Source organism: Pagrus pagrus (genome assembly GCF_965226575.1).
Source record: "Pagrus pagrus genome assembly, chromosome: 7".
Lineage (NCBI taxonomy): Eukaryota > Metazoa > Chordata > Actinopteri > Spariformes > Sparidae > Pagrus > Pagrus pagrus.
In genome coordinates, this window is record NC_140191.1 from 16,230,371 (window position 1) to 16,245,175 (window position 14,805).

At 43.2% G+C, this 14,805-nt stretch overlaps 1 protein-coding gene across 5 annotated transcripts in view; it reads right to left on the reverse strand.

Annotated features, from left to right (window-relative positions):
* nbeal2 (neurobeachin-like 2) overlaps positions 1 to 14,805 on the reverse strand; it is a 39,761-nt gene that overhangs the window by 24,378 nt on the left and 578 nt on the right. For 2 of the 5 annotated variants that reach the window (XM_084358080.1, XM_084358076.1), the window contains exons 2-13: positions 7,051 to 7,139; positions 6,653 to 6,817; positions 5,942 to 6,023; positions 5,456 to 5,568; positions 5,108 to 5,190; positions 4,237 to 4,322; positions 3,820 to 4,123; positions 3,579 to 3,685; positions 2,853 to 2,939; positions 1,865 to 1,948; positions 1,306 to 1,404; positions 506 to 1,131 (exon numbers count right to left, since the gene is read on the reverse strand). In XM_084358080.1, the coding sequence (XP_084214206.1) occupies positions 506 to 1,131; positions 1,306 to 1,404; positions 1,865 to 1,948; positions 2,853 to 2,939; positions 3,579 to 3,685; positions 3,820 to 4,123; positions 4,237 to 4,322; positions 5,108 to 5,190; positions 5,456 to 5,568; positions 5,942 to 6,023; positions 6,653 to 6,817; positions 7,051 to 7,139 (1,925 nt within the window). Of the gene's footprint in view, positions 1 to 505; positions 1,132 to 1,305; positions 1,405 to 1,864; positions 1,949 to 2,852; positions 2,940 to 3,578; positions 3,686 to 3,819; positions 4,124 to 4,236; positions 4,323 to 5,107; positions 5,191 to 5,455; positions 5,569 to 5,941; positions 6,024 to 6,652; positions 6,818 to 7,050; positions 7,140 to 8,285; positions 8,410 to 14,805 lie in introns of those variants that run through there. The other 3 variants (XM_084358079.1, XM_084358078.1, XM_084358077.1) reach the window with 2 other exon arrangements.

A 14,805-nucleotide genomic window follows, 5' to 3' on the forward strand; every position in this document is an offset into this window, starting at 1 on the left:
ACCTTTATGTAACCTCCTTAAAGACATACAAGGACGCTTGTATCGAGGGGGAAATTGCATTGCGTATCCGGCACCACGACGGAGAACTGCGAAGGGGGGTCTCCGTGGTTACGGAGTCGGATTACGTATTACTAGTCGGAGTAGTATATCGGACCCTTTAGTGTTAACACCACTAGCACGAGGGCTTTGGACCAGGGTGGGTCGGGCCTCATTGCTTAGCATGCTAAACATGCCTTTAAAACAATATATGGATATCATCACATCAAAACAGTAATTTGAAGCTCTATACGGAGGCTGATCTGTAAACAGTTTTCTAATAAATAATAAATACAGACATTTCTGGTCAACCCATATCATTTTCAGGCTTAAATTAACCAAATCTGGTTGAAGCCTCACCCATTTCAAGTATGGACACGTATACAGAGAGTTTAGTTGATTGAACAGATACAGATAATGTTGTACTCACTCATCCCTAATGTTAAACATTGAAAATGTATCTCTCTACCTGTAGAGCTGTTTCCTGCGTGGTCCTTTCCCCATGTCGTGCTGAGCCCCTGTGGCAGGAGGTTTACGGTTGTTGGAGAACTCCATGTTGAGGCAGAGCCAAGCGTGAAAGGCAAACCCGCTGCCTGGCCAGCGCTGGACTGTGGGCACCATAATACCTGCCATGGGGGGCGTAAGATCGAAGTACTGCAATGCACTGTCCTGACCTTCTCTGGCCGCCATGGCCGAGAGCACCCGGATGATGCGAGTGCAGTAGGGGTGCACCTTCCCCACAACTGCGCCATTGTCCTGATCCACCCTGAGCAGTCTGAGCAGGCTCTTCAGCTCCTCTGGCCTCAGACACAGGGACCCCAGGTCCTGGAGGAGGCCCAGCAGGGCATCTGCACACTGCCTGTCCAGATTCTGGGGCTGTGACAGCACCTGCAGCAGAGCCCCCACCATGCCTGCCTCCACAGCCACGGTGCGACAGGACAAAGAGCCACCGCAGACAGCAGCAAGCCACTGGGCCACCAGCAGCTGAAGGTCCCTCTGACCCGACAGGTCAGGCAGCCACTGCAGGAGCAGCAGCAGAGGCTGCTCGTTACTAATGCCAAGGTGATGGGCATGGGCATGCTCACCCTCCACCGCCTGGACACAGAGAGGGACGGAAACAGAGAAGACAGAGAATGAAGATAAGATATAGACGTGGTCACAGGTTAACTAGCAACGCAATTTAAACTGGAACAAGGTCATCATCAGGAAGAGCAAATTGACTTCTATTGTCTCCGCACTGAGTGGGGCTAATGAGGAAGTGTGTTTTACCATGTTCATCAGCTCCTGCAGCAGCCGTTTGGTGGGTTGACCTTGACTCTTCAGCACATCAAATAGCTGGGAGTAGCCAATCCTCTCCTTGAAAACCTCCTAAGGGGGAAGGAGACAGAAATAGGCTAGAGAAAGCTGCTCCACAGGGGATAACTAGTTGGCACACTTCCATACATTGGAGAGGAATACAATAAGAAAACAGCGTTCCTCATCTGGCTCTAATTTTTGCTGGCAGTGTAGGCTTTATAGTATAACATGCTTATTATGATACGACTACTTTCATTATCGATTCATCTGCAGACTATTTTCATGATTAATTGATCAGTCGTTTATAAAGTGTCAAGATTTTTTGAAAATGTTCATCACAATTTCTTCAAATTGCTTCCGTTCGTCCAACCAACAGTCTAAAACCAAAAAACTCTTTATTATCTATCATAAATAACAAAGAAAAGCAGCAAATTCTTACGTTTAAGAAGCAAATGTTTGACATTACTCTCACATAATGCACAGAAATTTTAGGGTTATATGATTTGATCACAGAAGGTCAGAAGGGCCTTACCTTAGCATTTGGTGAGTTGCTCATTATAGCTGTGAGGACTCCTAAAGCATGGACTGTAATACTGTCTGTTCCTTTCTCCCAAACCTACATCAAAATAAGGAGTTCGAGTTGATTGTGGCATTGCAGAGCTTCAAATGTGCAACATCAGGAGTCAAAACCAAACCCCCCCAAAAAGTGAACACTTAAACAGCACAATAGAGACAAATAAATTGGTAAAGGAAATCTTTCACCGTATGAATGAATGAGGCATTTTTGCTCTGATTATCTGTAAAATGCATGAGGAAGTTCAGCACATTTCCACAGTTATTGGAGCAGACTGGCTCAAAGTAAGTGAACTGCTGTACCAGTCACCAAACAATCGTCTCTTTGTCAATTACTGATAGGTCCCAGCATGCAAAAACCAAAGCCAACCACCAAAAGAAAAAGAGACTGAGGCAACCCCACAACTCTTGCTGGAAATGAGGCAACATCAAACCCCAGGACACGAGCCAGATCTTTCATACAAGCACAACCGGTCACACGACAGAACAGCCGAAATACGAGGAGAAGGAGGAAAGACATGCATAGAAAAAAAACGACCGTTTCATGCACCATGAAAAACACAGCATGCTCTTCTTGCCCAGTGTTGTCAACAGGGAATTCAGCCTCTAATTATGAGCGTGGTATAAATCAACACTCCCACACAGGCAAAGACTAATCCTCCAGTTAATAATCTGAACTTTCCATCGTGCACAAAGCTAACAGTAACAGCAATCACGTATGACTGTAAGTAGCATTGCATTCTAGATGGGCAGATGAGACACATAAAAAAGGGAACCCCAGACAATTATCATGTAATGTCGCGCTACCTGCTTTATTTACAAATGAGTGTGAGCCAGACTTCCTGTCTAAAGCTTCCTGTTTAAATAGATCAGAGCTGCGAACGAGTGGAGAGAAGGCTGAGTTTCCTGCTGACAGACCAATATCAACACCAAGTTGGGGAAAGTACCTGGTCCACTTCGACCTCTGAGAGTAAACATGTAGTGAGGTCACACATAACCTCACGCTCCGGCCTGCGCCTGTCGCTCTGAAAGAGCTACACACGCAGGTGCAAACACACAGAGACACACACACACACACAAAACACAAAAAGGCAGACAGTTAGGCAAAACAAAAGGTAATCTGTGAGAGGTAAACGACACAAGTGGTCATGTCTTCCTACGATGGAAGCTCGTATCTACCAATATGATGACAAAATGACGCTGTAAGTCATTATAATGAGAACCTTTCTTGAAATAATGACGAAGTATCTCAAAAGATTTCATTATTTTGAGATAAATAATCATGTGGGGAAACAAAACATGGGGTTATTTTGAGACATTCACTCATTATTTGAGATACTAAGTCATTATTTTGAGATATGAAGTCACTATAATGATCTTTTTTCCCATCACAATGGCAGAAATTGGCTTCCATACCCTACAGCTGTAGAGGGACACGTGTTGTAGCTCTGCGCGGACGACTAGAAGCAAATACATTTTTTGATATTTCACGTTGACAAAATAGAAAGATGTTGATGACAGCAGATGTGGCACCTCAGGCAAATGAAAGAGGAAATAGACATGACATAAATAAAAAAGGTGACAGCCTGTCGGGGAGGCCAAATGACGGAAGGACAGACATATAAAGAGTTGACAGAGGAGACAAACACATCTTAGATGGACAGAGGTCTGACCTTGCTGTTCTGAATGAGCCTGAGGATGTGTTCAAAGCAGTTGTTGTTTAGGAACACAGCTTGAAGGACTGGTCTGTCCGAGCACTGCAGGATCTCAGGAACAGCAGCTAAAATTGGCAACAAGGAGGATGTTGACTCATTTATCAGACACTGGGGAAATCAATTATTTGGCCTCCATACTGATTGAGAAAGGAATTCGTTCTATTCAGCTAGACTTGAGACCTTGTGGACACGCTCTTACTTAACATTTGGCTTTGAAGGGTGATCAGGCTGTCTTCCCAGCTCTGCCTGTCCTGCTCCTCACTGCTAAGTGGACGGTTCCAGTTGAGGAGCTGGAAGTAGCTCTCCAGTATGGTCCTGATCTCCACCTGCCGCTCCGCAGGGCTGCTGGAGTGCAGGAGGTGGATCATCGCCGTCAGGCACTGCAAGGTCAGCCGCGGGAGCCCCGTGCCCTTGGGTTCTGGGGAGGTCCGGCAGCACCACGCTCGCAGAACTGAGAACAGGTCCTCAACAGAGTGAGGGGTGATGGAGAGAAGGCCATTCTTCTGAAAAAATATCGACAAAGTCACTCCTCTGCAATCAGGTCTAATGTGCACTGGTAGTGTTTTCACAGACTGCAGAATAATCACTGATGAAGAGGACAGATAGGCGAGCAGACCTTTCCTCCACTGATGACAGCACCCTGGAGCTGAACCAATCTGAGTGTGAGGGGCTCTGGGATCTGTTCGCTTTTCCGGAGACTTACTGTGAACGTGTGTTCGAGCCAAGAAACAATGTTAGGCAGGAACAGACATCACTTAACCACAATGCAGAAAACATCAACATCGGCTGTCAAATACAGAGATACAAATACAAATACAAATACAAAAAAGAACACATTTTTTGTTTGCAGCTTTTTTCTTACTAGTTTTTTTTTTGCTGTTTTAGCTGTTTAGAGATGTAGTGGAGTAGAAGTATAAAGGTACATACATTACAGTACATACAATTTGTACTTAAGTACAGTACTTGAGTAAATGTACTTAATTAAATTCTGTCACTGTCCCTAAAATACATTCACAATAAATAAATGTCAAGTGTTCATGGTACAGCGACTCAGGAAAACATCAGCCTTGCTGATTGGCCAGGTATTACACAATTAGCTCTTAATGTTTCTAATTAAAGCATGCTATTACGCTATAATCTTCCTAAATTTGTCCTATTTGGACATACTGTAACTTGCCCGCCTGAGATTTCCCACATGGCTTATAGATTAGTGCTCGCTGATCAAATGGGCTTTTATAATTAGAAATGCTTGGACTGATAACCTGATAATTAGACGCTGAATAATTGAGTTTTTAGCCCAAAACTAAAATTCTGACAAGCAGGGCAGGGATGATGATTTCGTGGGAGATTTGGGGAAAACAAAAGGTCCCAGTTTTTGGAGTCAACGATGACGGATCTAAGCTGTGTTTGGGATCAGTTTGATTCTCGTGGTATGTGAGGTCTGACAGAGATCGGAGTGGTAGAGCAGACGAGAGGGAGTTTCTCACCATGGAAGAGCGCGGGCAGCTCGTCTGGCAACGCCAGCGGGGAGAACTTATACTTGTTCCTCTCCAGCAAGCTCACCTCCTCCCTGCAAAACACAAAGCCTCAAGTCACCGCACTGACTCCTACACACATCACGCCTAGTCAGTCAGTGACTGCCACTAATACTGCCGGCACCAATGAGGCTTGACTTCAAGGCTTAGAGCTAACAAGACTGGGTGTTACACATCACAAAAGGTTGGGCAACATGTTAAATGCATAAGATGGTCTTTGGTCTTTGTGTGGCTAAATTCCACCACCCACACATTTACGCAGGAGATTCATGTGAACAGGGTTACACAGCACACACTCACCCTGCCAGGCGTCTCCTCCATGTCTGATAAGGGTCAAACAGACTCTCACACAACACAAGTCCATACTGCACAACCAGCTGCAGTGATGACTGTTCTCCTTCGCCCGTCTTCAGCTGTGCAAAAAGAAGTTTGGACACACACTCATCTGTAACTCATCCTCAGCACAGATACACCTGTTTTTGAAATTTTTTTTAGCACGTGCTAAAGATACAACACATTCCAGTAGAATGAATAGAAGGTCAGCAACACACCCACTTCTCCTTTCACTCTGAACTAGTTCTGTGACTTCTGTGTGACGATGTCACGTACTGTAAACAGAGTAAATCCTGCATAGGCTCACTGCCTCTATACTGTACGTCACGTTTCTGTATAGTTTGGCTCAAGTGGCATTAAATAATCTATCCATGCATGATATACTGAGCAAAGCCCCATCATGAATCACTGAAATCCGTGTCCTGTTCGAGCTACAGTTTATAAGGGCCTTACCTGATCCAAACAGAAATTCAAAAGCTTGATGGTTTCGAAAACAAAACCAGGGGTCTTGTCTGGGTCAATGTTCTCCATATTCCTGGAAGCAGAGAGAAACTTGTGTAATTTAGTGTTAAGAAAATCAGCTTAACGTTTACCCAATATGGCAATCTTAGGTAAGAACGCGAATAAAGTGAATACAGAGAATGTACAATTTCTTGACACTGGCTTGCAGTTGCTTTGCACAACCTGCATCGCACTTCTGGAAGAGGAAAACAAAAACTGCAAATAATCTGGTTCCCTCGGTACAGATTTAATATTGAATAAAAGTAATTGAAGAGAGATAAGAGCAAATGAGCTCATTTTGTAGAAGTCAACTCTTGTAGATGAAGGCAACTGACTGTGTAATGTCTCTTACTACAAGTGGGAGTACTACCACAACTTTTAAAAGGAGACGTATCGCGCTTTTTTCATTTTTTCCTCTCCTTCATGTGTTCTTGTGCATGTAAAAGGTTTTGTGAGTCCACACTGATGGAAGCTCCTCTCACCCACAGAATACACCACTCCTCAAACGCATCAGAGATTAAATGTTAAATCACCTTCATCTGGAGATGTAGTCCAGCACTAACCTGGTGTCTGCTGCTTATTATCGTGACAACAACAGTTCCACTATGTACCATGTTTACAGTCATGATGATGAAGCGTTTGCACTGCAGGGTGGGCCCTCACCTGCAGACAATGATGAAGAACTTGATGAGGAGCAGGGGGTGCGGGGTGTTGATGTGGTGCTCGCCGACGCCGGAGAGGTGCACTGCACTGTCCCATAGCTGCGTACTGAGGAACACCAGGACCTCCCTGGGGAGCAAGGGCACCTCCGAGCTGCACTCCTCCAGCCTGCGAGAGGGGAGAGGAGGACGTGGAGAGATGTGGGAGGAGAGGGGAGGGGAGGTGAGGCAGTGGCAAAGAGGCAAAGGGCGTTGTAATAGAGGCTGCGTTTACACATAACATAAACATGTCAAAACGGTATCTCTACAGAGGGTCAAAGGTCATCCTGCTTTGGGGAATAGAAACCAGTGGCAGCTGCTGGCTATGTAGTGTGTGTAAAATACACAAGTGTTACTACTCACCGGCGAGGCCCCAGTGACTGCACATCTATGAGCCTCTCAAAGGACGCCACAAACGCCTCCAACCATTGCTGCAGATAGCTCACATCTTTCTGCAGGAGGGAGGAAAGAGCATGTGAGGCAATAAAGGCAACTCAAGGGATATGCACAGTGTACGTAAACATTTCTATTGCTACACATCCATGGTATATGCTCTCTGGATGTTGTACTGCTAAGTAAAAAGGTTGAGCCTTTATCTGTGACACACTGTGGCTGAAAACATGGCACTGACTAAACCATATGACCTGTTTTTGTAACAGGATGTTGCGAAGAGATGCAACTCACAGAGAGGAACACATGAGCCAATTCTTTCCTTTTTCAAAACAGCGAGGGTTGAAAGAAAAACTCAATCAACACGTTCCTTTCTTTTTTAAGTTCACAGTCATAAGTTAACTTGGTACACAACGGGTAGCATACAAGAACAACTGTCCCCTGTAGGCCACCGTCTAGAACAAGATGTTCCTGCATCACTGTGTCCTTTTACTGTCACTTAAGACGGCTTCATTTGTCGAGGATGTTTACATACAACAGTCGTTATCTCGGCTTTAATCAGCCTCTGCAGTGCAACATATCCTGCCACTCTTCCCTCCTCACATCAGTCTCTTAATCTCACATAGACTAAATAACACAAACAACATAAACAGGTCAACTTTCCAGAAGAACAGTTCTGTATATAAAAACCCAATGATCTTTAAGGAATCCTGATGATTGGGAAATGTGGTGCTCCTCGTGAGAACCCACTGTTCCTAATTGCAAAACACAGAACATCTAGAAATGTTCCCTGGTGCGCCGTGTGATGGAACAAGCTGAACATTTTAATTAGCTGAGTCTGCAAGAAGTTAGTGATTTTTGATGCAGCTTCTGTAGAGGAGGCAGCATGCAGGGAGACATGATTTGTTTTAGACTGACTGACTCACTGTACACAAATACCATAAAGAGCACATGGTATAACAATCACTCAGGTGCTTCCCCTTAGTGGACATGCAAAAACGAGCCGTGTAAAGTGCGCTGCAGTTGATGCAGGTTACTTTAAAAGCTAAACCTGAATACAGAGCTCCAACATACATACTTTAACTACACGCTCAAGCTCCTTGCATCTAATTGCCACAGTTCCTCTGCTAAAGAGAAATGTGGTTAACTCTGAAAACATTATGTATCCACGACTTTTCTAAGCTGCATTAATGTCAAATGTACATTACCAACTGGCATTGACTTATGAGCCAGTCCATCTCTCATTGTATGTGGCTGAGCAGGGTTGCCAGGTTCTTGCGAACCCAGTCTCAGATGAGCCTTCAGTGTAGTCCTCAGCCAGCAGCTCAGAAGCTGCACATCACTTCAAACCAGCACCAGCGTCTGACTCGCTCCCTTCTTGTCTTCCAACGCCAAGCAAGCAAACCAGGAAATGACATGTCACTTTAACCGAGGCTAATTTCCTTCATGCTCTGCCTCCTCGTCAAACCCCTTCCTCTTTTGTTTCTAGCTATGAGCAGATACCGTACAAGGGAGGCCTCTATAAAAACTTCCCACAGCAACAATGAAGCGCCAGGAGTGCGTTTATGCGTTTCTAAATGTAACATGACAAAAATATGTCACAGGAGAAAGATTGCAATTCAGCTGTCTGTGTGTGTCACTGACTGAGTTGTTTGGGAGCACAAACAGAGGAAAATGTGACAAGATGGAGCAATGAATGCATAATCTGAGGAATACTGTATTTCCATTTGGAGAGACCTTACTTCACATACATTTACCTCATCACTGTATGCAGCATCTGACAAGCAAGTTATTGAAAAAACATAATAAAATGACACAAGTTCTTAATAAAATCTCTGCATGTACTCTGAAAACAGGAAACTGCAAACAACCTATTGTTTTGTGCCTTCGACATCTGGACAATCAGGTATTCAACACTCGAGTAGGAGAGGCAACGGCACTGACAAATATTTGCAACACCCCTTTAGCTTTGCTTTATTTTACAGCAACGAGAATCTGAATGAATGAATCCTCCCTAACATTACTGAGGATATAATAACAGGCTTTTTAGGGTGTCACTTAATAGTCCAGTGTTGATGATGATGATGATGATAGCCTGCACAGGGCGCGTCATCATCTCTCTTTCTGCTCACTGGGAACACGGTGATAGGGGTTAATTAAGTGATGCAATTTGGATTTTATGATCGTACATCTGTATGTAAAAGGGCGTTAACTGAACATCACTAAATGCAGCTTCGTTTTCTACTTTTATGAGAAAGGAAACATCATTTTTTTCTGTTCCCCATCTAGATTGTCAGCTCGATTTTTGGGTGTATAATATAAAAAAATGAGATCAGAGATAGGAAGTGAATCTGCTTTGACAATGAGAAGTAAAACCAGGTGAAATGCATTGTGGTTTACTGCAGCAAAATTGGTTCAGACACCTGGTTCATGTCTGTACTCTTAACAAACCCTAAAAATCATCCCGTACAAACTTAATATTGATCTCTCAAGACTCAAACCCTTTGATTTCAGTTCTATCGGCTTCTTTTCCTCAACATCGCCCCGAGCAACTATCTCGCAGTTTTGTTTGATGTGTTTGAAAGAGAAAAAAGGCAAATTAAAGCCACTATTAAACAGATGTCACAAACCAACCATGAGGTACTGACCCCTAATAAACTGTGTCATTTATCTCTGTTTTCTCTGCACATGGCCGAGCAGCTGTGCCGCTCTCTGCTGCTTGGCATTCAGCTTCGCTCCAGCTTCCTGCACAAGTGAAAGCAAAGAGCACTTTGATTTTCCTGGTTGGCCCCTCTGTTGGTAAACAGGGGAGATGGAGGCACACGAGGGAATTCAGTCACAAGGCTCACAGGACATCGTCATCGTGAGCTGCAGGGATGTGCTGCTGCTGTTGTTGTGCACTCACTGCAGTGTGTTGATGTGAATCATAGCATGATCATTAACTGAGACAGTAGGGTGACTGATGACAACAAAAGCCAGGAAGTGTGACTTGTTCTTTCTTCATAGCAGTCAGGGGAGGTGGTTTCGCAGCTGTGTGGATGGGTAGCAGTTGGGTTGTCACTGTGGCCCATTTCTACCACTGCAGGCCTCAATTAGTCCCTCCAACGGTCCGTCAAGATAATAATCACAGGATAATCACACACTTTTCTTCATCAGCTTGGAACTGAGGCAACTTGTTCTGAAGCGGTTGGGAGAAATGCTTCTTCCTTTCACACTCTCATCCAGAATTATGACATCTAGAGGGTAGTTAACCTAAGTGAGTCCTGGGTCAGGGAGCTTTAGCATATATTAAGACTTTATTACTGCATCACTGAGATCACTTCCTCCTGTTAACCACAAAATTGTCATGACAGCACAAATTGATGTCTTCAAAAGAAATAGCTTGTTTACCTTCCAAAAATGATCAATATGCTTTTCACACAGGACAAAGAAAAACAGCCAACTCTCACAGCTGAGGCGCAGGGACAGAAAGAGCTTGTTTCATATTCTGGCTGAAAAATTACTTGATGAAACAGTGAACAGATTGTCAATATAGTTGCCTGAACGCTCCAAGTTGATGGATGCTTTTGCAAAACACGAAACCAGCTTTTTTTAAGAAATAATACTTAAAGGGACAGTGCCCCCCAAAACAAAAAATATATATTTTTCCTCTCATCTGTTACGCTACTTATCCATCGTGTTTTGGAGATATTGGCCGTAGAGATGCCTGCCTACTCTTGAATACAATGAATTAGATGGCACCACAGTTTTCAAAAAAAAATTTGAAAAACTCAACAACAATGTCTGTTTCTAGCAATCATGGATAATCCACGGACCTTGTTGCGAACAGTTTCATGTAGGACCTCATGTAGGTCATCCGCCAACCTTATCACCACGCAGAAGGAGGAGTGCATCTACTCATGGACGAGTTGCGAGCTAACTAAGCTAACTATGCTAGCTAATGTTACAGCTCAGCCGAAGAGGACGCCATTAATGTTTACATCCCGCTGTCACGAACACGAGCCTCTTGTCCGTGAACTGTCCCTTTAATTGAACTGCTGTAACCATCAACAGCTACATTAATAGTCAATAAAACGCTTAGCAGGGGAAAAAAACATGACTATTTTAGCAATTCACCATTTATCCAGTTAAAATACCAAATGTTTCTGGTTCCTGCTTCTAAAATATAAGGGCTTGATTGTTTTTCTGTTTTATATTACTGTAAACTGAACACAGTTGGGTTCTTTAGCAGTTTTGGCACAATACAATAAACTTGAAGTCATAACTTATTTCTAACATTGGTCACAGTTTTGAACTAATAAATTAGTTACGAAATTCAGCCTCAAAGTTGTCAGTTCAGAAAACGACCTATAGTTGCAGCACTACAACTGGCACGTAATAAAACAAAACTTGTTAAACTGTCGTCAAAGTAAACTCCAGCAGTTGCAGTATTAATGTATTCTGACATGGTAAAGAGAATGAGCACATCCAAAAACAATAGCCTTTTGGGTGTCCCTGGACACGATCTGACAAGTTCAGTTACTCCCTCAGAGATTAGATCAGACTGTTCTGTGTACGTCCATATCTGTCAGGCATGAGCATTTGATGATGGTCTGAAATACATTCTCAGATATGAGATATGGAGCTTTGAGATTGGGCCATTAAGGTGGTTTTTAACTCCGGCAAATGAAAGAGACGGGAATGTTTAGCTCATTGCGAGATTATCTTGATTCTCGCTGAGCTTCACTTGGCTTCACACGTTCTCAACACATTTAAAACCTTTAGAAAACTAAAGCATTTAGTGAATAAACATTGTATTTGTACATTCACAATACAGTTGTTTATAGGTTTATATGATGAAATAAATGCATGACTATGATGATATACTGTGTCCATATAATTCTGTCCCGACTTCAGCAACCCTCTGGTCTATAATGGAAAATGTTTCCAGAAAATCATCTACTGAACTATCATTCCCTGCCTATCAATTGTATAGAGGATGTATTTATTTAACTTCAGCTTTAGTGCAAATTACATCACAGTGACTTTTCAACATTTCACATCAGTCCTCAGACCTCAGCTGATCTGAAAGTCTTGCGAGGGGCGTGTGATTTCTTGCACAATCGGAGGAAGCCGAGCTCCTTTATCACCGACAAGCCTGAGCAGGCTTTGCTTTCTTATTGCAGATGCAGAACGATGGCTGTGATACTGTATGTACTCAAACATGCTGGAATCAATTGTTTGGATTCATCACAGATTTATTATATACTGTAAAGTCCCATAATCTTACATATAAGTTTACTTAGTATTTGTGCAAACATGCACTGATGCCGTCAGGATTTATCTTGCACACAAAGGTAGATTAATGCAGAAAAAACTCAAAAGAAGTCTGCAACTATTACATGAATAAGTCTGGTGTCATCAGCTGAAATATTTACAGTCCTAAATTCAGCCCTGTTACAGGCTGTAAAGACAGCTGCAGGGGTGTGTTTGTTGGGACTCAAACAGAGAGCATCAGGTAAAGCTTGTTTACAGCACTAACAAAAAGCACAATAAATCGAGCTCAGGTCTCCTGTCCCGTTTGATTCATTAACAACAGTCATAACTCGATGTGTGATGAGTCACAAAACAAGGCCTGTGAGTCCTAAATGGGATGTGTCCTTCCTCTAAAGAAAAGATATTGTAGGTGACAACTTGCCAAACAGGCACAGAACAAAACCATCACAAACAGTGGCATGTTGATGTCTACAGGAGAGGCTAAGTGATTGTTCTCTGAAGTGGTTCTGCCGCCTCTCTGCAGCCTATTGTTTCCCTCTGAGTCACATAAGGTGGTGACGTTTAATACTGGGCTCAATGAAATCCATTTCCACTGCCATCCTTCACCGCAGCTAACCATATGGGCAGGTCATTTGCACACATGCAAAGGGTATACTTGCAAGAAGGCTCAGAAATCCATGCGTCATTCTCCGGTGAGAAATTAGACAATTATAAACTTTGTTCCTTTAGCCTTGAGGGCAGCTGACGAGAGATAACCGAGAGCCAAGAGGCAGCTTAATAAGGAAGTGGTCTCGCACATGGAGATGCTCGACAGCTGTCACAGTCAGACACACGTCTTATTTTGTTTGTTAAAGACGAAGATGATGTAAAGTTCAGTAAATCTACGGCTGTACATGCAGCAGCAGCAGCCCAGATAAGAACGAGCAGGGCGGATTAGAAACGTATTTCCTCTGGGATGTGCCTAAAGTGACCGTAATGGCTACTTTGATAGTAAACGCTGTAAGATGTGATGCGTTCATTGCTCACTTAGGGGATTTTTGCAGTTATTCCAGTATTGACTTCTGCCCTCTTTGAAACCTTTGGCTGATTTCCCAGTAGGGATTAAGCCCAGTCTGAAATTAAACCAATTTTCAATAGATACATGTGTAATGAAAAATGTCCTTGTCCATGACCTGACATCATCGTTGTCAAGATGAGCTGTGGTGATAGGAGGGGAGTCTTCATGCCCCACGGTGAATATACAGTACTGTGCATGCAAACTTGGAAAGAAGTCTCATCTTGTTTTCTCTGTCCTCAGGCATGGCAGCAGATTGCACCAGCATTAAATAGTAATAATTTATTCACAGCCAAACTTTTTTCCTCCTTCGAGGGGAGACATGACATGAAGGCATGTGCAGTCTCCTTTTACTATTCATTTGTTCTCATCATTATTACCAAGATATTGCACCTTAATGAACAACCAAAAGGAATGAGCTGCAGTCACACCCACAGGGAGCAACATTAGAGACCAAAATATCACACTGTACAATGTGACACTCAGTTTAGGATATTGCTAATTAGGTCGGCTTTCACATTAATATTGTTTGTAATTTATTATTTGAACTATACAGTATGAGTAACAGGCAATGTGCTGCTGGCACCAGGTCATAAACAGATGTTTCCTGAACACGAACAGGCTCCGTTTAAATATTAAAGGATAAGTTCACCCAATAATGACTACTCAGTTATTATCTAGTCTCCCCCATGTCAATGGAAAGTCAGGTGAGGTTTCCTAGTCAGCAAAACGTTTCTGGAGCTTCACAGCAAAACGGTGTTGTAGCAGTCTCCTAAACAACTAAAAACAAATATCAGCCGTACAGCTCATCTGGCGTAATAGAAATATCCGTAAGCACAGAGATGCCAAATTATTTTAAAAAACGTTACTTACACCCTCGATGCATGGTTGAGCTCGTGCAACCACTTCAGACAGCGTGTTTTTAGCATAGCGGCGACTTTAAAACGGGGTGTAAATAACATATTTTCAAATCAATTTGGGACCTCGCGCCTTCGGTAAACTTGGATTACGCCCGACGAGCTGTATGGAACCATCTTGTGATTTCTTTCTGTCGTTTTTTTTACGTTTTAAAACAAGCCCCCATCTAGTTTAGTTGTTTAGGGACGAATGCCGCAAAGCTGTTTTGCTGTGAAGCTCCAGAAATGTCTTGTGAACTATAAAAACCTCACCTGACTCTCCATCGGCATGGAGGCGAGTAGACAACCACTTCATTTCCATTTTTGGCTGAATGTATCCTTTAATCCCATTACTGTTTAATTTGAGGAAGAGAAACAAGGAAGGAACAGGAACAGGAAGTAGCCTCAGTTACACCTGCATGACAGGTACACGATCAAACACACTTGGTTAAGTGAGTTAATCTGCTTCAGTGATCACCAAATGCTCTCCATAACTCAAATGCCTCTGTGACAACAGACACA